General features: G+C 45.3%; 2 protein-coding genes and 1 long non-coding RNA gene across 7 annotated transcripts; 2 read left to right on the top strand and 1 right to left on the bottom strand.

Annotated features, from left to right (window-relative positions):
- Nucleotides 1–5,445: 5,445 nt before the first annotated feature.
- On the top strand, nucleotides 5,446–19,151 carry WDR74 (WD repeat domain 74). Of its 4 annotated transcripts, none has more exons than XM_016423586.2 (11): nucleotides 5,446–6,342; nucleotides 6,430–6,539; nucleotides 8,117–8,238; nucleotides 8,567–8,630; nucleotides 10,866–11,015; nucleotides 11,117–11,218; nucleotides 17,803–17,903; nucleotides 17,995–18,050; nucleotides 18,140–18,285; nucleotides 18,401–18,457; nucleotides 18,877–19,150. In XM_016423586.2, the coding sequence occupies exons 1-11, from the start codon at nucleotides 6,216–6,218 to the stop codon at nucleotides 19,123–19,125; spliced, it is 1,284 nt and encodes a 427-aa protein (XP_016279072.1). In that variant the 5' UTR covers nucleotides 5,446–6,215; the 3' UTR covers nucleotides 19,126–19,150. The 4 variants fall into 4 exon arrangements, with proteins under 4 accessions (XP_016279072.1, XP_001367223.1, XP_016279073.1 ...); XM_001367186.4 differs by having other exon boundaries at nucleotides 18,915–19,122; XM_016423587.2 differs by lacking the exons at nucleotides 8,117–8,238; nucleotides 8,567–8,630 and having other exon boundaries at nucleotides 18,877–19,151.
- Nucleotides 17,432–19,040, bottom strand: LOC103106685 (uncharacterized). Of its 2 annotated transcripts, none has more exons than XR_008912700.1 (2): nucleotides 18,912–19,040; nucleotides 17,432–17,659 (listed from the first exon to the last, which is right to left on the bottom strand). It is a non-coding gene; the product is annotated as an uncharacterized LOC103106685 (long non-coding RNA). The 2 variants fall into 2 exon arrangements; XR_469604.2 differs by having other exon boundaries at nucleotides 17,432–17,664; nucleotides 18,912–19,029.
- Nucleotides 19,152–19,199: 48 nt separating the features above from the next.
- On the top strand, nucleotides 19,200–20,135 carry TEX54 (testis expressed 54). The gene is made up of 2 exons (XM_056801593.1): nucleotides 19,200–19,345; nucleotides 19,875–20,135. The coding sequence occupies exons 1-2, from the start codon at nucleotides 19,285–19,287 to the stop codon at nucleotides 20,069–20,071; spliced, it is 258 nt and encodes an 85-aa protein (XP_056657571.1). The 5' UTR covers nucleotides 19,200–19,284; the 3' UTR covers nucleotides 20,072–20,135.

The raw sequence follows: 20,135 nt of genomic DNA on the forward strand, positions 1-20,135 counted from the left end.
GAGCGCTCCCTGATTGTAAGACCATGACATTGCTTAACTTCACCAGACCCAGGAAGAACTTAGGGAGGAAACTTCCTTGATTCTGGAAAGAAAGGGAAACCCTGAAATCCAAGGGTATAGATTCAAATCTCAATCTGTTACTTTCTAGCTGTGTGACCTTAGGCAAGTCCCTTCTCCTTTCTGAGGTGGAACAAGAAAGGACTGGATGAGCACTTACTATATTCCAGGCACTGCAATAAACTTTGGCGATACAAGTAAAAACAAAAAGAAAGGACACTGCTACTATTGTGCTCTAAGAGATGACAAGCTGGGAAGACTTATATGACCTGATGCAGAGTGAAATGAGCCAGAACCAGGAGAACCTATACATAATAATAATAGTATTGCACAGTAATAGCAATATTGTAACAATGAGTACGGGTAGTTAGGTTATACAAGGGATAGAGCACTTGGCTTAGAGTTGGAAAAATCTGAGTTCAAATCTAGCCTCAGGTACATGATGGGTGATCCAGGGCAAGTCCCTTAACCCTGTTTGCCTCGATTTCCTCATCTGTCGAATGAGCTGGAGAAAAAAATAATAAACCACTCCAGTATCTTTCCCAAGAAAACCCCAAATGGTTCCACGAAGAGTTAGATGCTGGAAGAGTTGGAAGACTTATGACAACAGCAAACAGTGAGTAACTGTGAATGATGTAGCTATTCTGAACAGCACAGTGATCCCAGACAATTCCACAGGGCTCATGATGAAAAATGCTGCCCATTTCAGGAGAAAAAAATGATGGGGTCTAAATCCAGATGGTCACAATAACCCTGGGAGGTGGGTGCTGCCACTATCCCCATTTTTACTGATGAGAAAACTGAAGTAAAGAGGGTGAATACTTTGCTCAGGGTCATACTACTGGTGCCTGAGACCAGATTTGAACTCAGGTCTTTCTCACTCCAAATCCATTGTTCTATCACTGTGCCATCTATCTAGTTGCTCATGGAAAATCTTTGAACATGGAGAATTATAGCCAGACCTGAGCTGTGACAAAATTATTTTAGCAGTTATGTAGAAGATAGATTGGAAAGGAGAAAAACTAGAGCTAGGGAAGTCAAGAATGAAACTATTACCATAGTCCAGGGGAAAGAAAATGAGAGATTGAACTAGGGTGGTGTCCAAGAATACATGTTTAACAACCAGCTTCCAGAGGTGGGGAAGAGAATGTACACGTGATATACTTTTACGTTTGATCTACATGATTAACATTTTCTTCGTCACTTTCGTAAGTCTAAGAAATCAACAAGTCAATAATAAATCAAGCCCTGACTTGTGGCATTTATGCATTTCTGAGGTCTAAATGCTTACATTGAACACCTAACAATTCTGAGCTAGCTCTGTCTGGTACTCTTCTGGGGCTTTTTTCCATCTGAGACAGGAAGAGATGGACAGCGAACTCTTGAAGACGACCCCAAGCTGGGAGGAGGGATGGCTTTGGGGAGAAAACTGAGTTCCATTTCTGACAGGCAAGAGTTTGATGATCACCCTGGTGCAATTATCAATTCTAGGGAAATAGATCTTGATCAATAATACATGTAAAACCCCATGGAATTGCATGTTGGCTTGGGGGGGGGGGAGGGAGGGAAAGAACATGAATCTTATAACTGTGGGAAAATATTCTAAATTAATTAATTAAATAAATAAAAATTTCAATTAAAAAAAGAGTTTGAGATGCCAAAGCTTATCACATTGGACAGGCTGACATAATAAATATAAAATAGTAAATAAAATTTAAAGATAAAAATAAATAATTTTTTTTGTCAATCAATGAATGCATATTTATTGTTTCTACTATGTTCCAGGTACTTGGAAGATACACCTAAAATGAATGAAATAATCTCTACTTGTAGGATCTTATAAAAAATAAATTAACTTTAAAAATAAAAAAATTATTTTTAAAACAGACAGTTTATATTTATAACAGGACTGACTGGATCACAGAAAGGAGATTGTAACTGGAAATAGAGATTTGGGAATCGAATGCCTAGGGATTATTAAAACGATGACCTTGCTACTACTCCATACATGGGATCTGGGCACACATGAACTTCTTGGCGGTGGAAGCCAAGAGCCCTGGTGTCACAAACAGGAGGAGCATCCATCCAAATTAATCTGAATGACCTCAGGCTGCAATATCTGGGTTCACCACCAGATGGCGATCTCGGGAGCATCTTCTTCTCCACTCCCACTATTCTTTGGAGCAGTCCAGGAGAAAATGGGGAATTAAGGAGATCTCTAAGGAAGGGAGTGTAGAACGCACTCTATGGCCCAAAGCGACTCTCTAAGGTTGTAGAACTTGCAGGGCAGGTGCTGCTCTGCTCTGCCTGGATAGAGTTTCTTCAGTGAAATCACAGGTCTTGTCTAAAAAAATAATCCTCTGGGTTTGTTCCCCTGACTTGATGTCCTCCCTGTGCCTTGTCCTAAACCGTGACTCAGTTGGGCTTTTGTCAAAAGAGGAGATTTGGCCTGCTCAGTTGGTCTTCCCAAACCCCTCCTGTACATGGGGAAACCCAGAGATGTGGAGATAAAGGGTAAAAGGACTAACAAGGGGGTCTGAGGCAGGATTCCAACTTGGATCTATTGTCTCCTTTGAAACCAGCTCAGGTGGAATCAATTATCCTCTCTTTGTAGATGGTTCTGCAACCTACTGACTTATCCAAGCCTTAACCCTTTTCCTGGCACACAACTCTAATGGAAAGTCTGTATATAGATGCAATTCACTAAGTCCAAAACTGGACTCACTCTCTTGCTCCATTAAAGCCTCCCTATTTCCTGACTTTTCTATTCCTGTAAAGAGCATCACTGATCCCCCAGACTGCCAACTCCTCACTTTTTCTCACTCTGATGCCCCACTCCCCATTCCCCCATACATAGATCACTTTACTCCTGGACAACTTGGTTTCCCAGCCTCACTTCTCCCTCCTATATCTCCTTCTCTTGTCAATTTTTTTTTGTTTGTTTAGTTGTGTCCCAATTCTTCATGACCCTATTTGGGATTTTCTTGGCTAAGACATTGGAGCAGTTTGCCATTTCCTTCTCTGGCTCATTTGACAGATGAGGAAACTGAGGTAAACAGTGAAGTAACTTGCCTAGGGTCACACAGATAGTGTCTGGGACCAGAATTGGACTCACAAAGATGAGTCTTCCTGACTCCAGGTCTGGCACTCTATCCACTGTACCACCTAGCTGTATCTTGTCAAAGCCATCTTCCTAAATGCAGGTCTGACCATGCCTCCTTTCCCACACCTTTTCTATAAACTCCTATAAATTCTCCCTTTCAAAAGCCTTCTTAAACTGCCTCCATCATCCCTTCTCCCCCTTCATCCCTTTTCCAGTCTTATACCTTCCTTACCCCTACTGTATTTGATGATTCAAGGATGCTGCACCTGGAATTCCTACCCTCCTCTCTGCTTCCTAAATTCCCTCAGTTTCCCTTATGTTCCAGCCCAAATCCCTCCTTGTAGATAGAGAAGTCTTTGATGATCCCTGATTAGGTCTGGTGTCTTCTCTGCTGCTTTTCTCCAATCTTTCCCAACTTGACTTTGTATGTGCAGTTATTGGCCCATGTCTCTCCTGTCCCTAATTAGAAGATGAGCTCCTTGAGAGGAGGAACTGTCCTTTTCTCTGTACAGGCACATAGTGTTCATGTAATAAATGCTGGTTGATTGACTGACAGGGTGAGTCAGAGAGATAGTGACAGAGGGTCATTCACATAACCAGGTGAGCTGCAAAGTAGACTGTGGGGGATGGATAGGACTGGAAATAGCATCCTGAGAGGGCTGATGGAGGATGGAAGCAGTGTAAATGAATGGCATGCCATGTCCTGGGATAAGGAATAAGGTCTGGTGTGAGGCAAGAGAGTTAACTTGAGCAAACACTAAGATCTGAGGGCTGTGCAGACGCAGCTTGCAGCTCCAGTGGGGATGCATGTGGGCACAGGTCTGGGGTGCAGGTATGGGTGTGTGTGGAGGGCTTGGGCAGAACAAAGAGTGCCTTGAACAGGCAGCAGACAAGAGAGGGTGACAAGGTGGAGCAGCCACCCATTTGGCACAGTTTTCTGGTCTATTAAAGGTTAAGGTGAAGAGTAAGATGTACTAAAACTGTACCCGAATCCATTTTAAATCTAAGCCTTGAATCACGGGAAAGGTCCCCTTTGTGCAAAGACTATAGTTTTCCTCTGCATTTTCAGGGAAGCAATAATCAAGGATGTCCCTCCCATTTGCCAGACTGAGGTGTCAAAATTGTATGAACACTTTTATTAAGATCCCCCCACCCCACCAGTACTACTCTTTCTGCTGTCCTTGGTATTTTAATACAGAATCATGAAAGCCCTGCTGACTTGGAGAACTTATTCTGTGATGTATTTAGCTTTCAAAGTATGGCATTGGTTGAAATGCTAGAATAAAAGTCACAAGAGGGACAAATAGGTAGCACAGTGGGTAGGTAGTCAGGCCTGGAGTCAAGAGGACCTGGGTTCAAATCTACCTTCAGACAAGTTGTAGCTTTGTGACTCTGGGCAAGTCACTTAACCCCACTTTTCTAGCCCTTACTACTCCTGGCTTTTAGAAGTGACACTAAGACAGAAAATAAGGGTTAGAAATTAAATAAATAAAAAACAGTTCCATGATGAATCAGAAGATGGATCCAGTGGAACGCATCTTAACCACTGTTTAATATTTAACAGAAATGCAACAATGTCTCATAGAAATGGCAGTTATCTACAACTAATTTATTAAAAAGGGAGGAATAAATTTCCTACCACAGATTGTAGCAGCATATTAACAGTCAGGTGACTCATGGGTTTAGGCTTCTGGGGCCAATTGGAGTCAATCATCCCATTCATTATTCCAGTGGGACAGAACAAAATGTGAACCTCCACTAGAACACCTGCTCTTTTAGCTAAATGGCTCCATAAAAGAAAGCTTTGGATATGAGGTCCTGGTAGCATCTAACATCTAATCTTGGCTGTGAGATTGTCAGTTCAAATCTCAGTTGAATGGAAAGTAAATAAGGATGTCTCAATAGTCTGTTGGTCCTTCAAGGAGTGGAGGAAATTTTGAACTATGGACTATTATTTTAAATAGCAGCTAGCCTGCAAACCCAACTAGGATTAATTCTATTTCCTTACTTCCATAGCTGCAGTCTTTAAAACACTGAGAATCCTTTACCTACTTGTATACAAGGAAATCATATTCAAAGTGGAATGTGAACTAGTTTTGGTATTGAAGGAAAGTCCTAATTTCAGTGTGGGGCATCAAATGAAATTGTCCACAGTTCTCTGCTATTATGGTCCTCAGTTGACTGGGATTCTAACCAGAAGACATGGGAATGAATTGGATTTAAATGAGGTAAAGTTGCAAAGTCAAAAACTGCAGCTTCTTAAGAGTGCACGTGAGAGCTGGGTGAACTGCCAGACACCAAAGGTGGATGAGCCCTGAAAAGGGCTCAGCAAATTTTCACCCCAGAGGTGCTGGTCCTCTTGGAACACCTAAAAGAGAGAAAGAGAAGAGAAAGGAGACAAAAAAGGAGGAGGCGAAAGAGAAAAAGGGAGGGAGAGGACAGAACGAATAAAAAAAAAGAGGAAAGAGAGGAAGGACCGGAGGGAGGGAGGGAGGGAGGGAGGGAGGGAGAAAGGGAGAGGGAGAGAGAGAGAGAATGGACTTGAGACTCCAGTGAGAAGCAGCCCTCCCTCCCATTACTGTGCTTCAGGACTTCGATGTACACTAGTCGATTCTCTCCCGTTGATTACATCTGAAATGTACAGCAGACGCAGATCTCTGCTTAGATCTCGTCTTTTCCTTCCCTCGCATATATTAGACGTATTCGGGGACTGACCCGCTGCGCCCGATCCTCATCAGAAGGGAGGAGAAGCCGGTCTTAGCCGGCAAGCCCACCCGGGGTTCCGGGAGAGGGGGGTGGGTGTTCTTTCCGCCCTGGAGCCAACTCCGAGCAAAGCGCAACTATCAGCCGGCTGCTACGATGTAACTAGACTCTTTCGAAGCCCGGGGCACTATCCAGCGCACAGAAAATAAAGTCTTAGAGGCGCCACTACGGCGACTCCGGAACTCCTCCCCGCGAGAGTACCCTAAGGTCCTACTCTCGGAACGTTTCTTAGAAAAGCTGCCATTTCCTACCCGGAAGGTTCCGGTCCCCCATAGAGGCGGAGCCGGAAGCGATGGTCGGGAAACAAACCTTCCCTTACTCCCTAACCCCGCCCTGGAAGTCTCCTGGCGGAAGTATCATGGCGGCATCGGCACGTTGGAATCACGTGTGGGTCGGCTCGGAGACCGGGATCTTAAAGGGTAAGCGGGGTTGGGCCGGAGTGTAGGGGGAGCAGAGGCCGGGTCTAGGCGCTGCGCGGCGCTTATCCCCGCGCTCTTCCGCTGCAGGCGTGAACCTGGTCCGGAAGCAGGCGGTGAACTTCACGGAGGCGGCGGGCCGGCCATCCCGCGAGGAGGAAGTGAGCGCGCTGTGTTGGGCCGACGCGGCCGAGAGCCAGGTGAGGGGCGGGGCGCCTCCCTCCACCTTCACCCAGCGGAGGTGTCTCCCGGGAACAATTGGGGACTGGAACGTTCCGGGACCGGCGGGGCTGGAAAAGAGAGCCAGGTGGTGGGTAGAAGACAATGAACCCTGGGCTGAGCTCTTGATGGCTTATCCTAGACTGATGAAGAGCTTGCGAGGGCTCTCTCAGCCTTCGAAAGCTTATCCTCAGTCGTGGGTAGAGCCTGGCCTGGAGACGGGAGGTCCGAAGTTTAAATCTAGCCTCAGACACTTCTAGCTGTGTGACCCTGGGCAAAGCACTTAACCCGCATTGTCTAGTCCTCACCGCTCTTCTGTCTTGGAACCAATACTTAATATTGACTATAAGAAGTTAAGGAGTAAAAAATCAAAACAAAAAAGCAAGCTTAGCCTACCAGGCTGGACCAGCTGGCTTGCCCTAGTGCCGCAAGTGTTGGAATTCCTGTAGGGTTTGTAGCTTAGATTTGAGTGACTCTCCGACTTTATTCTGTGGAACAAACCTGCGCCTCATCTCTGCCTCTAAAGAGTTCAGCTTCTGCCCTTGAAGTGAGATGCTTAAGCGTTAAGCTTTTCTCTAAACACTGTTGAAGGAAAACCCAGCCATCTTTGTCAGTTTTATCTAATTCCCCTGCCAGTAAGTCGCAATCAGGGATCTCGGGATACAGCTGGAGCCCATAAATTCCCCAATGTATTCCTTAGAGACAGAGAGGTGGTCTTCATCCCAGTGTGTGTGCTATGAGCCCTATGGTGCTGGCCAGTTAGACGATTGTTGTTCAGTTCTATGTTCTGTGCTTCTAAAAATTAGTTGCATCTTTAATTCTGGGTCTCAGGCTAGAAAGGGAAGCAAGCCATTGACATGTTTCTTGGGCTACTAATGAACCATAATCTTGCTTAGACAAACCAACCTCATTTCATGTTTTTTTCTTAAATTTCACATGCAGCAGAAACAGTCAGCTTCAAGAATTTATTGATCACCTACTGTGTGCCAGGCTCTCTGCTAGGTGCTGGGGCTATAAGTACACAAAACAGCAACATCAATAATTATTGTTTGGATACTATGTAGTAATAATATGTATAACAATTACACCAATAGTACCAGCATTTATAGAGTGCTTTAAGGTTGGCAAAGTACTTTACATAAAGTAGTTACAGTAGATGGTTGTATGGGATGGAGCCAAGGCTCATGAACTTTAGTGTTGGGGGAAAGGAAACCAACAGGAAGTTGACAAAGAGACACCACCTGAAGTCCAGGCAGTCAGTCAGTTACCAGTTGACCAGTGGGTAATGAGTGTTTTTGTTTCTAGCAGCTATGTGAGCTACCCTTCATTGTGGAGAGAGAGGCCCTGATCTGTGCTGAGGACCCATTTACAAAATCAGGCCCAGCCTTCCTACTGTGTATTCAAATCATCTGTGTTTCTGGTCAACCTAGGAGAGCGTCTTGAGGCCAGGAACTCTGCCATCTTAGCATGGCTTTATGCATGTAAATTCTGTAGGCATAGGTGCTTCAATGGGAACTTCCAAGATTCAGAGCCAGTTTTACCTCCTCATCCCTTACAGATTCTAATCGGCTGTGCCAACAGGACTGTGAAATCCTTCAGCACAGAGGAGGGCAAGTTCTTGAAGAGCAGGTGCTGTCCAGGAGGAGAAGGGACTTTTCGGGGACTTGCAAAGCATGATGGGTAAGGGCTCCCAACCTCTCCCTTTTATTCCTCTCTTCAGTCCCATTCCTGGGTCCAAGCTGGGCAATCTCCTCTTCTGCCAGCTTTGAGTTCAGTACTTTCCAGGCCTTGCCCCAAGCAGATCCTTGCCCAGAGTTTCCTGGCTCAGCACTTCAGTTTCTTGCTTTAGTCTCTGAGCAACCCTGGCTATGGGAAGTACTGGGATCCCTTCTTAACTGAGCCAAGAGGGAGAGGTGGGGCTCTGGGTTTGAGCACTGAGCTTGCTTCCTGCTGGAGCTCATTTGTCACCTCATGTTTTATCCTCAATCTCTTCCACTCTGAACTGCAGCTGCCTCATCACCTGTGTGGAGTCAGGGATTCTCCGTGTCTGGCCTGAGGACTCCTCCGAACATGTAAGGGCTTTGCTTTTCCTTTATTTGTGAAAGTTTTGGTGATGGTTGCCAGTGTCTAGATGTTGAAACAAAAATAAAGGAATACGTGGAATTTATGTAGAGTTCTAAATCACATAGCTAGATATATGAGTGGTAGCACAGACCTTTGGGGTGGTTCTCTTTCCCCTTCTGAACATGGTTTTCTTCAGTGCATTTTTCAGGATTCCATGACTCTTATTAAGGCTAAGATCATTAGATCATCACACATTCTCGATGTGTTTGTTACTTTGTTCAGTCTGTACCCTCATTTGTCTTCTTGTTCTTCAAAGCTTACTTCTGTAAAAATGGCAAAGTTCTAATCATCTTGCCCTGCCCCCATCCTTACACTTCTTAACATGTAGGCATTGTCCATGACAATTTTTTAACCTTTATCTTCTGTCTTAGAATTGATACTAAGTATTGGTTTCAAGGCAAAAGTGAACTGAATGGTCTGGGCAATTGACTTGCCCAAGAGTACACACTAGTCAGATTTGAACCCAGGACTTCTCATCTCCAGGCTTGGCTTTCTATCCACTGAGCCACCTATTCTTACACACTAGCCAGATTTGAACCCAGGATTTCTCATCTCCAGGCTTGGCTTTCTATCCACTGAGCCACCTATTCTTACACACTAGCCAGATTTGAACCCAGGACTTCTCATCTCCAGGCTTGGCTTTCTATCCACTGAGCCACCTATTCTATGATAAGTTTGTTAGTCATCCCCATTTGTTGGATATGTGGGTTTCTAATTTTTATGAATATGTTATTAATAATGTTGCTATGAATATTTTTACAAAGGTCAGTCAGTTCTTTTATGTCTATAACAGAAACAGGTTTCTTAGGCTAAAGCCATATTTCTTTCTGAAAAGGTTCTAACAGGTTATAGCTCCATTATCTTTGTTTCTTTTTTTAAATAGAATTTTATTTTTTAATTTAACAAAATCTTTTATCTCCCTTCTATTTCCTCCTTCCCCAATAGGGGTTGAGGGCAAAAATCCTTGTCACAAATAGGTAAATAAGCAAAATAGATTGTTCTCTCCTGCATCCCGAGTCTGTGGGATCAGCAGCTTGCTTCATCATTGGTCCTCAGGGCTTTGGGTTGGTCATTGCATTGAGCAGAACTTTGAAGTCTTTCAGAGTTATTTTTCTAGATAGTATAGGTGTGATTGTACATATTGTTCTCCTCATCTCATGCTATGTCCTAGTGTTGGAAGTGTTTGCTGGGCTTCTCTGGAATTATCCATGTCATCATTTCTGAAGGCATGGTCATGATCCATTATATCCACGTGCTGTCATTTGTTTAGCCTTTCCTCTCCCCATCAGTGGGCACTTTCTCAGTTTCTAGTTCCTTGCCACCACCAAGAGAGCTACTATAAAGATTTTTTAACATCTTGAGTTCCTTTCCTCTTTATTTGATCTCTTTGGGGTGTCATCGACCCATTAGTGGTTGAATTCCAAATTGTTTTCCCAAAGGGCTGGTCTAATCCGTGGAAGCTTTTTGAGAGTTTGTGGTGAGGTGGACAGCAGGCTAAGTTTGTCTTTGCTGGTTTCCAAAGGGAAAATTTTTGGCAATGATGGGAGTTGAAAGTGAGATTGGAAGGGGCTTGAAACCAACTTTCCCATTCTGTAGAGCAAAAAATAAACTGAGTAGACAAGACTTTTCCATGGGCCCAATGGTATTAGGTGGCTGTTTAGACCCTAGGGCCTTGGATTCCAAATCTAATATGATCTCAGTTATACTCAGCTGCCTCTCCTACTAACTGCCCTTTTTAAAAAATTATAAACAGTCATTGAAGATGGGACTTCTGCATTTGGAATGAGGCAGAACTTACCTTGGCAACTAGGTGGTACAGTGATTAGTGCCAGGCCTGGAGTCATGAAGACCTGAGTTTAAATTCTGCCTGAGACACTTGTGAGCCATATGACACTGGGCGTGCCATTCAATCTTGTTTGCCTCAGTCTCCTCATTTGTCAGATGAGTTGAAGAAAGAAATGGCCAACCACTCTAGTATCTTTGCTAGAAAAACCCCAAATGGGATCACAGAATCAGATAGAGCTTAATGAACTAAACAGTAAAATGATGATGACAGGTTTCTTGTCATCTCTGTAAAAGGACTGAAGTGGATCTGAATTTTGGGGAGTCCCCTTTGAACCCTAAAATCTTGAGGTAGCAGAAGAACTTCTCTCTTTCTCTCCTCTGTGTTCCTTTCTGTCCAGATCAAAGAGCTCAGTGTGGGCCCAAGTGTGTGCAAGATGCGTCAAGATCCTGATCGACCCCACATAGTGGCCACTGGTGGGAAAGAGAATTCACTAAAGGTGTGGGACCTGCAGGGATCATCTCAGGAGCCCATATTCAGAGCCAAGAATGTGAGTGATGGGATCTAGGTGAGAGACAGGAGTCTCAGGACAGTGTCGGAGTCGCTGCTGGACAGGTAGAAATAGCTCTGACGTAATGTGTTCCTTTCTAGGTCCGCAATGACTGGTTGAATCTCCGGGTTCCCATCTGGGATCAGGACATCCAGTTCCTTCCAGACTCACAGAAGATTGTCACTTGTACTGGACATCACCAGGTGAGAAAGCAGAAGTATTGCCCTTGGAGTTCACCTGGACTCAGGAGTAGCCCTGTGACACAGTCTTATTGTCTAGCATTTCTGTTTGTTCTAGTTGCTGCCCATCTAGTCCATCATCTCTCATTTATTAGAGATATTTTTAGGTTTGTGACTTAAATCTAAATTATTTTGGTCGCCAAGGAAATTCCATAATAAAATACTTGAGTCAGCTGTAAGTTTATGGTGATTTTAATTAATATAGAGGGAAAAAATTAAGAAAGAGAGGGAGAGGGAAAAAGAGTTAATTTAAACTGCTCCGGCTCAGGCAGGAGTTCAAGGCCTTGGCTAAAGGGGCCTCCCCTGAGAGCCAAGGGAAAAGGGAGTCAGTCTTATCCCTTACCCTGTGACCGTCTCAAGGAAGCTGTCTGAGGAAGCTCCTCCAGGATCAAACTGGCGCCCAGGCCTGCTCACAGGAAGTGACCAGCCAGAGCCACCTCTCTGGAGAAAGAGAGAGAAGAGAGGAAGTGATACACCCTATATAGACGGTTTTACATCACTCTCCTGCATCTCATCTGTACCAATGGTAGCTTAGCTTGACTTAGGACAGTCCAGGGGTCTGTCAGCTGTTTCTGCACATGTCTATCAAAGGCCATCCTCCTAAATACTTAATCCTTAAGTATGGGTATAGACATTCCTGATGTTGTTAGACTAAGTATCTTCATTGTTATAATCAGGAGATAGCTAAATCCAATCTTCACACATTCAGACAATGAGCAGAAGAGAACCTCTTCTGTTTGCCATGCATTGTGCTAAGATGGAATAGTCCCTCCTTGCAACAGAGACAAATGATACACATATAAATTATATAAAAGTAAACAAAGGTCATAGAAATACAAGATAAGGAAGGAGGGAGGAGAGGACACCAGCAACTGGGAGAACCAGGGAAGACTTCCATGATCTGAGGAGGAAAGCATTCCATGCCTGGAGGATGGCTATGCCAATGCATTGAGATTGGAGATAAAGAATTCAGTTTTGGCATCTGTTTGTGGTCCTGGAGAGGGCAGGACGCCTGGAGAGGTCTGGTTAATGGGGGCCAGATGGTGAAGAGCTTTAAAGGGCAAGCAGGAGATACGGTGTGATTCTTGAGGCTGTAGGGAGCAGACTGGGGAGGAATGATTGAGGGGAAACTTAAGACAGGAAGACCAGGAAGGAGCCCCTGAGTGCAATGGTACAAGTGAGAGAAGGAAGAGGTCAGATGACAGATGTATTGGGGATAGAGAGAAAAGGCAACATTTGAAGAGCCAGTGTTGGATGGGTGTGGATTCCAGGGTAGCAGTGGAATTGGGGTTAGGATTATTGCTCATTAATTATTAAAGGTTATTAATGTTCAAAGTTATGAGTAATTCGGGTGTAAAGGTGGGTATTAAACTTTATCCCAAATCTCTCATGTTGTTGTTGTTGATAAAAGCAATCTGACTGTGTTTAAGTTGAGGTAAGATATGGAGTAAACTCTGGCTAATGACAAAAACTCCTTGGAGGCAGGTTACAAAAACACAAACCTTATTTTATTAACATATTAAGGTTTAAAGAAGGAAGGATAGTAAATGGGGTTGAGGTAGAGGGTTCCCTAAAATCTATTTGGGGTACTAAGCTTTTTTAAAATTTAAACTCTTACCTTCTATCTTAAAATCAATACTGAATATTGAGTGTTCCAAAGCAGAAGAGCAGTAAGGTCTAGGCAATGGGGGTCAAGTGACTTGCCCAGGATCATGCAGCTAGGAAGTGCCTGAGGCCAAATTTGAACAGAGGACCTCCTGTCTCTAGGCCTGGCTCTCAGTCTACTGAGCTACCTAGCTGCCCCCAGGGTTAGGATTTTTTTTTTTTAAGTTAATTCCTTTGGAAGAAAAAAAATAGGGCAATTTGGAAGAGGACAGAGTTTTGGGGAAAAGATATGTTTTGGATATGTCAGGTTGGTAATACCTTTGAATATCCACTTAGAAGTTCCCAGTAGGCAGTTGTTGAGGGCCTGAAGGACAAGGGAGAGGGAAGGTATTCTAGAACAGAGCCTTCAACAGAGAGATAATAAAACCTGTGGGCAATCTGTGATCAAAGGCTAAAGCTGGGAGGGACCCTCTAACCTCTCTTGACCAACCCTGAATCCTAGCTCATGAGAGGCAGTCCTTTGATGTCAAAACCACTGTACTATATTACTTCCTTCATTGAGACTCCCTGGCTCCCCTTCAATCTTAAACTCCTTCTTCCCCTGGCACCTCCCATTGAACATGAGTTTTTATCTGAGACTCCTAAGCCTCATACACCATTGTGGTGCAGGTTCCCTGTATCTGTGCCTACCTCTATTCTCTCACATCTGGGAAGATAATTATTGTTTATGACTTTCGTTTTATGTCACCCATGTTTTGCCCCAATCTCAGGAGCTATCCTTTATTTTTTTTTAAACCCTCACCTTCCATCCTAGAATCAATACTGTGTATTGGCTCCAAGGCAGAAGAACGGAAAGGGCTAGGCAATGGGGGTCAAGTGACTTGCCCAGGGTCACCCAGCTGGGAAGTGCCTGAGGCCAGATTTGAACCTAGGACCTCCCGTCTCTAGGCCTGGCTCTCAATCCACTGAGCCACCCAGCTGCCCCCTCCTTTATAAGAGAGAAAAGTTAGCAAAGCCCAAGAGCTGACCCCTACAGCCTGATTCAGTGCAGTGTTGCAAGCTCCAAGACTCACCCTCAGTACAGGATTTGGGGATGGAGGCCATGTCTCCTCTTCCACTTTGGGGCCAAGCTCAGTTTTTATAGTTCTATGGGGTTAACCCCTTTGTTGCATAGTTCATAGTTCTTTCCATTTTTATGCCTAGAGTCTTGTGGGCAGTGGTATTCCGGTCTTGCCTTCCTCTGCTTATTCATCACACTCATTTCTATAGTTCACTGTATTAATGGACCACAATATGTTCAGCCATTCTCCAATTGATGGGCATCTACTTGTTTTCCTTTCTTTGCTACCCCAAAAAGCATTGCTATAAATAATTGATAAGGAGCCTTGATTTTTGTCAATGACTGCCTTGAAGTATATGTCCAGTAGTGGCCTTTCTAGGTCACATTTTAGTCACTTCCTTAGCATAATTCCAGGTTTCCTTACGGAATGGTTGTATTCAGCTCCACCAAAGTGCCTTCTTCGAACATTGACTGTGTAAACCTTTACATAGCTGAAGTCCTTGGCGACCTTAAAGTAATATATATCAGTCTTTTAAAGTGATTTCCTTGTCACAACTGTTCCCTCTTGTCCTCTGTCAATTTGCTGGGTGTATGGAGAAATTTCAGGGGGAGGGGTTTGGTGTGTATTTCTCGTCATTGGTAACTTGGAGCATTCTTTTCTGTAGTTGTGAAATAGCTAGCAGTTCTTTTTTGTGAAGTTTGTTCCTATCTTTTGACTACTTATCTCTGGTGGATGGCTTCTGGTCTTTTTTTTTTTCCCAATAAATATTTTTTGAAATTAATCCGTCCTCCTGTTTTACTCACCTCCCCCAAGTACAAATTTTGGGGGAAAACAAATTGATTTTGGGCCCGTATGGCCAAAAATAATAGCTAGAATTTATATAATGCTTTAATGTTTTCTAAAATGTTTTACAAACATTTAATTTTTTTCTTCACAACAAATCTTGGTAGGTAGGTGCTTTTATTTCCATTTAAAAATGAAGAAAATGAGGTTAAACAAGGTTAAGTGACTTGCTTAGGACCACGCAGCTAGTAAGTATCTAGAACTACATTTGAACTCAGATCTACTGCACTGCCCCCTGGCTATCTCTTTGCATTTTAAATTCTACATTTGTCAGGAGATAAGTGGTACATTTTATCTTCATTCTTTTGGATTAGTGGCTTATTATATTGATCAAAATTCTAAGATCTTTCAGTCATTTTTACATTTTACATTCATCTGTAATATTCTAGAAATACTTTCTAGTTCTGTTCACTTTGAATCAGTTCATAAAAGCCTTCCCAATTTCCCTCAGAATTGTCCATTATTTTTCTTATGCTATCTTCTAATACATTTAGAACTCACAGTTTGGCCATTCCCTATAGGACATCTCAATAGTTTCTAATTCTTAACTACCATGAACAGTTACTATAAATATTTTTGCACATATAATTTCTTTGCTCTTTAATTTCTTTGGGACATAGGGCTAGTAGTGGTATGGCTAGTTTAAAGGGTATATAGAGTTTGGTAACTTTATGGCTTTGTTTTTTTTAACAAAAATTTAAATGTGTTTTATTTCATATTTCCAAACTAAAATCTTCTCTTTTCTCAAGTCAGCTATGGAATTTTTCTTCAAAGCTATTAAACCAAAAAGAAGTTTTCCTGGACAAAGGTGCTGATAAAATTCTGTATTGCATGTCCAAGATAGGTGTACAGATGAAATGCTTCTGGCTTCATCCTTGTTACATGGGTTCAGTGATGTTCCTGGCATCCTGGTTTCTAAGCGGTTTTTGGGCAGATAGTGAGTTTTTGTTCCAAAGAGTGGGATTTTTGGTTTTATCAGGCACTAAGTGATTACTGTGATCATTCATTGCTATGAATTATCTACTCAGTCTGTGCCACTGATCCACCTCTGAATCTGGAATAGCTAGATCCAGATTGTTTAGATGATCACCAGTGTGCAATACGAGTTGAGATCTGGTGCTGCTAAGCTGTTTTATTATTAACCTGATTTAGCCTATTTATAGTCTTCAGTACATTGAACCACCACATTGAGCACTGTACATTGCCTGGTATAAACCCCATCTGGGCATGGTTTATAATCCAGCATATTCTGGCATGCTTCAGTTTCATTTAAGATTGCATTGGTTGGTAGTTTTCCTTTTCTGTTCTCTCTGTCCTTTGCTTAGACAGGTGAGAAAAGTGCTCTATTTTATTATGATTACAATTTATGAAATACTAGAATTATTCTCTGAATATTTAGTAGAATTCACTTGTGAATCCATCTGATCTTGGAATTATCTCTGGGAATTTATTCATTTATGGTCTATTCAGTTTCTTTTTCTATGTTGGGACTTTCAAGTGGCACCAAAGTGGAATCAGGAAGGCCTGAGTTCAAATTCAGCCTCATTTACTAGCCGTGTGACTCTCGCAAGTCGTACAATACATGTATGGCAATACATACCTTGCCTCAGTTTCCTCAACAATAAAATGATGATAAAAGTTGCACCTACCTCCCGGGGTTGTTGAGGATTAACGAGTTAATATTAGTAACCTTAATGCAGTGCCTGGTGTGAGCATTTGCTTCTTTCCCTCTTTTCTCAAAACAAATCTTATTCTTTAGATGTATTAGATCAGCAGCCCTTCTCTGCATTTCCTAATGCTTTCTCCTAATTAGTGATGGTGAACCTATGGCACAGGTGCTAAAAATGGCATGCAGAGCACTCTCTGTGGGCACTTGGCTATCTCTCTCCCAAGCCCCCAAACACACAGTGACTAGAAAGGCAGAGGGACTCACAGCAGAGCTGCTCCCTTCCTCTTCACAATGCCTAAGTACATTTTGTTATATCCCTGTCCCTCTGCCCAGCTGCCCAATGGGAGTGCCTTCTCTCTTCCCTGTGTGGGGTAAGAGGGAGTGTCAGCATGGTACTTGGTCTGGAGTGGGGAGGACAGCCCTCCATCTCTAAAAGGTTCTCTGTTCTAGATCATTGTTTCTTAGCCTGGGATCCTTGGACTTGTCTGATAATTTATTTAAGAATAATCTTAATTTTATAATTCTATGTATTCTATTTTATACCTTTAAAGATCTTATTCCGAGAGGGGGTTTTCAGGCTTCTCTGGGTCCTTAGAGAAATTCCTGAGCCAGAGTGAAGAAACCCTGCTCTAGACAGACAGCATGATCAAGTGTGAAGCTAGAGAATACCAAGCTGTGTGGACCTAATCACATCTTATTGTTTGGTCCTCTGTCTCTTCCTTCACTGCATTTTGCCTTTAGTCTGAAACTATGCTTATGACATTCAAGGCCTTCTAAAGGCAGGCCTGTTTCCTCTGGTCACCTAAGAAGAACTTTTCAGTCCTTCAGAACGGGTAGAAATTCAGTCAAGAATTGTTCAGAGGTTGTAGTCCTTGTGGCACTTGGTGAGCCTCCAGGTTTTCCTGTCTAGACTTGTGCTGCCCACCTGGATTAGGGCCACTCTGGAATGAGCCTATCTCTTCCCCCCCCCCCCCCCAAAAAAAAGAAACAAAACAAAACTGCAGAGTTTGGGGTGAGTATATTTGCAGGCTGAAAGAAAGACCAGAGCTCACTGACCACTTTCTGTCTGATGATGGAGAGTCAGAAGCATTCATTGGTGTGTGAGTTTATCTCGAGATGAGTGTAGAGGAAGGTGGTCCAGACAGATTCTTGAGCTCTTGGTAGATCTTGGACCGAATGGGGTCAACTTCTCCCTCCCTCTATAGCCCCTTTTACAGGTGAGGAAACCTATGCTGCCCAGAGAAGGGGAAGGGACTTGTCCAAAGGCCTAAGGTAGCTCTGTCTCCAGCTCAAACTTTACAGCCTGGTTTCAACAACTCCCAGGCCAAGGCTCTTTCCACTCCCATGTTAAGCTCCCACTTTCCTTTCAGGTCCGAGTGTATGACCTGGCTTCTCCACAGCGGCGACCTGTGCTGGAAGCCACCTACGGAGAATATCCCCTGATGGCAATGACTCTTACTCCAGGGGGCAAGTGAGTAATGGAAGCAGGGGTCTGTCTGGGAGTGGGAGGGGTCTTGGAGAGCTGCTCCCATTAATCTGTCTGCCCTCTGCTCTCTCCATAGCTCTGTGGTGGTGGGGAACACTCATGGGCAGCTAGCAGAAATAGACATTCGGCAAGGTGAGTGGACAAGGAGGGCCAGGACAGAGGGAAGGAGCAGCCCCTTGGCCCTTCTGATCACCTTTCCTGAAATGCTCCCCACTGCCCAGGGCGCCTGGTGTGCTGCTTAAAGGGTCTGGCAGGCAGTGTTCGGGGGCTGCAGTGCCATCCAACTCAACCCATTCTCGCTTCCTGTGGCCTGGACCGAGTTCTGCGGGTACACAGACTTCGGGAACCTCGAGGACTAGAGCACAAGGTGACCCTCCCCTCTCCCCCAGCCGCCCCTTCCACATCCCACCCTGTCCTGTTCGCGCCCATCTGCTGCTGGTCCTCCCCCATTCTCACTCCAGTCTCCCTATTGTCTCTTTCAGGTTTATCTCAAATCACGGCTGAACTGCCTCCTCTTGTCAGGCAGGGACAACTGGGAGGTAAGAACACCAGGGAGCGGAGTAGTGGGCTGCCTTGTTTCTTGTGGCCCTTCCACTGCCCGTGCTCGGGGGTGCTGACACCATCAGAGATCTGATCTCGAGCCAGGCACTGGCCCTGCACTAGGTTAGGGACAGAGCACACTGCCCCAGGGTAGAGGGAAAAGGGGGTAATCAGCAGAGGGCCCCCCAAGGGATAGGCGGGAGTCAGGGTTGAGGTCTGGGGGTCCCCAAGCCCAGATGTGCACCCTCAAAGGAAGGCTTTTTAGGCCCAGGGATGCAGAAGGATGCTGAGGATGGATGTACAGAGGGATCAGGATCAGGGTTGGGGCTCCTGGGGTCCCTGAGCCCAGATGTGGATGGAGTTTTTTTTGCCAATGCCTCTGCTGTTTTCCCATGATCCTTGCTCTGCCCCCCAAAAGGAGGCAAACCCCTCACAGGTCCCTTCTTCACTCACCAGGATGAGCCCCAGGAGCCTGCCCCAGGCCCTCCTGAAGAAACAGAGACTGATGAGTTGTGGGCTTCTCTGGAGCCTGTGGTGTCAGCTGCTGGAGCCAAGAGAAAACAGAGGGCCCCCGAAGCTCAGCCTGGGGGGAAGAAGCGGCAGAGCTTGGGCGCCCAGGCACCCCTGCCTCCTCTTTGTAAATAAAGAAGTCACCATCCCTCTATGACCCTGTCTCTTAGGGAAACCGACTACAACCTGGTCCTTGGGAACGCCCCAGCCTAGGGTCCTTGCCCCCGCCCTGGGGAGGGCTCTGACGTCATAGAAGCCAGGGGAGGAGGGCGGGGCCGGGCGGTGGCTGCGGGGACCTCAGGCCTGTGGTGGGGTCATGGGCTGTATCAGGTCCAAGACTAGGAGTGCCAATGCCCTAGACGGGATGGAAGCGGAAGGTAGGATCGGATGGGGAACCTGGCTGCACTGGGGCCAAAAGGGGTGGACGCCTTGGACAGGATGCAGGGCGATTCCGGTTAAAGGGATGGTCTAGGGACTTGTGGGTTGTACTGTAACCCAGATGGGCATGAATGATGGCCTTGCGGTCGGCACTTCTATGGGGATTGCAGTGCAACCCGAGTGCCCACCCCATCCTAGGTGTGTAGAAAGGAGGGAGCTGCACAGTTCAGGTTTCCTGTGCGCAGGAGTTAGGTTTGGCTTGGGTGTGCAGAAAGGAGGTGCTGGGAATGCACAGGCGTGTCGGTTTGGGGTCCCCGTGACCAAATATGCAAAGGAAAGTTGCTGGATCCTCGAAGGAGGGCGTTGGGGTCCGGGGACCCCTGAGCCCAAATGCGTACCCTCGGCGTATAGAGCCAGGTCCGGCCCAACCTAGGTATGCCGGAGGGCGCTGGGGACGGGCGGAGGGATCAGGGAGATAGCCGCAGCCTCCTCGAGCCCAGCTCTTCCCGCCCCCACCATGCCCCGCAGAACGCTCGGGCGGCCGCTACGACAAGGAGAAGAAGTCCAACGAGAGCTTGATCATCACCGTGCTCTGGAGGCGTCTGTCCTTATTCAGCCGCCGGAGCTCCGCGGCCAAGTCGTCGGTGACCGCCAAGGCCTCCCGGGACTATCGCTTCAGCGAGTCCCGGCACCACGAAAGTCACCAGGACGGCGAGAACCTATGACCCCGGCCCTGCCCCGCCCCGCCCCCCGAGAAGAGAATAAAAGTAGCGACCCGGAGGCCACAAA

Source organism: Monodelphis domestica, chromosome 6 (assembly GCF_027887165.1).
Source record: "Monodelphis domestica isolate mMonDom1 chromosome 6, mMonDom1.pri, whole genome shotgun sequence".
In the NCBI taxonomy this organism is placed as follows: Eukaryota; Metazoa; Chordata; class Mammalia; order Didelphimorphia; family Didelphidae; genus Monodelphis; species Monodelphis domestica.

What these genes read in the sequence shown, in the direction of transcription:
- WDR74 (XM_016423586.2), top strand. Translation starts at nt 6,216, where the DNA reads ATGGTCGGGAAACAAACCTTCCCTTACTCCCTAACCCCGCCCTGGAAG. An exon ending in CCGACGCGGCCGAGAGCCAG is followed by an intron (nt 6,540 to 8,116) that starts GTGAGGGGCGGG and finishes CATCCCTTACAG; the next exon opens with ATTCTAATCGGCTGTGCCAA. An exon ending in CTTGTACTGGACATCACCAG is followed by an intron (nt 11,219 to 17,802) that starts GTGAGAAAGCAG and finishes CTTTCCTTTCAG; the next exon opens with GTCCGAGTGTATGACCTGGC.
- TEX54 (XM_056801593.1), top strand. Translation starts at nt 19,285, where the DNA reads ATGGGCTGTATCAGGTCCAAGACTAGGAGTGCCAATGCCCTAGACGGG. An exon ending in AGACGGGATGGAAGCGGAAG is followed by an intron (nt 19,346 to 19,874) that starts GTAGGATCGGAT and finishes CATGCCCCGCAG; the next exon opens with AACGCTCGGGCGGCCGCTAC.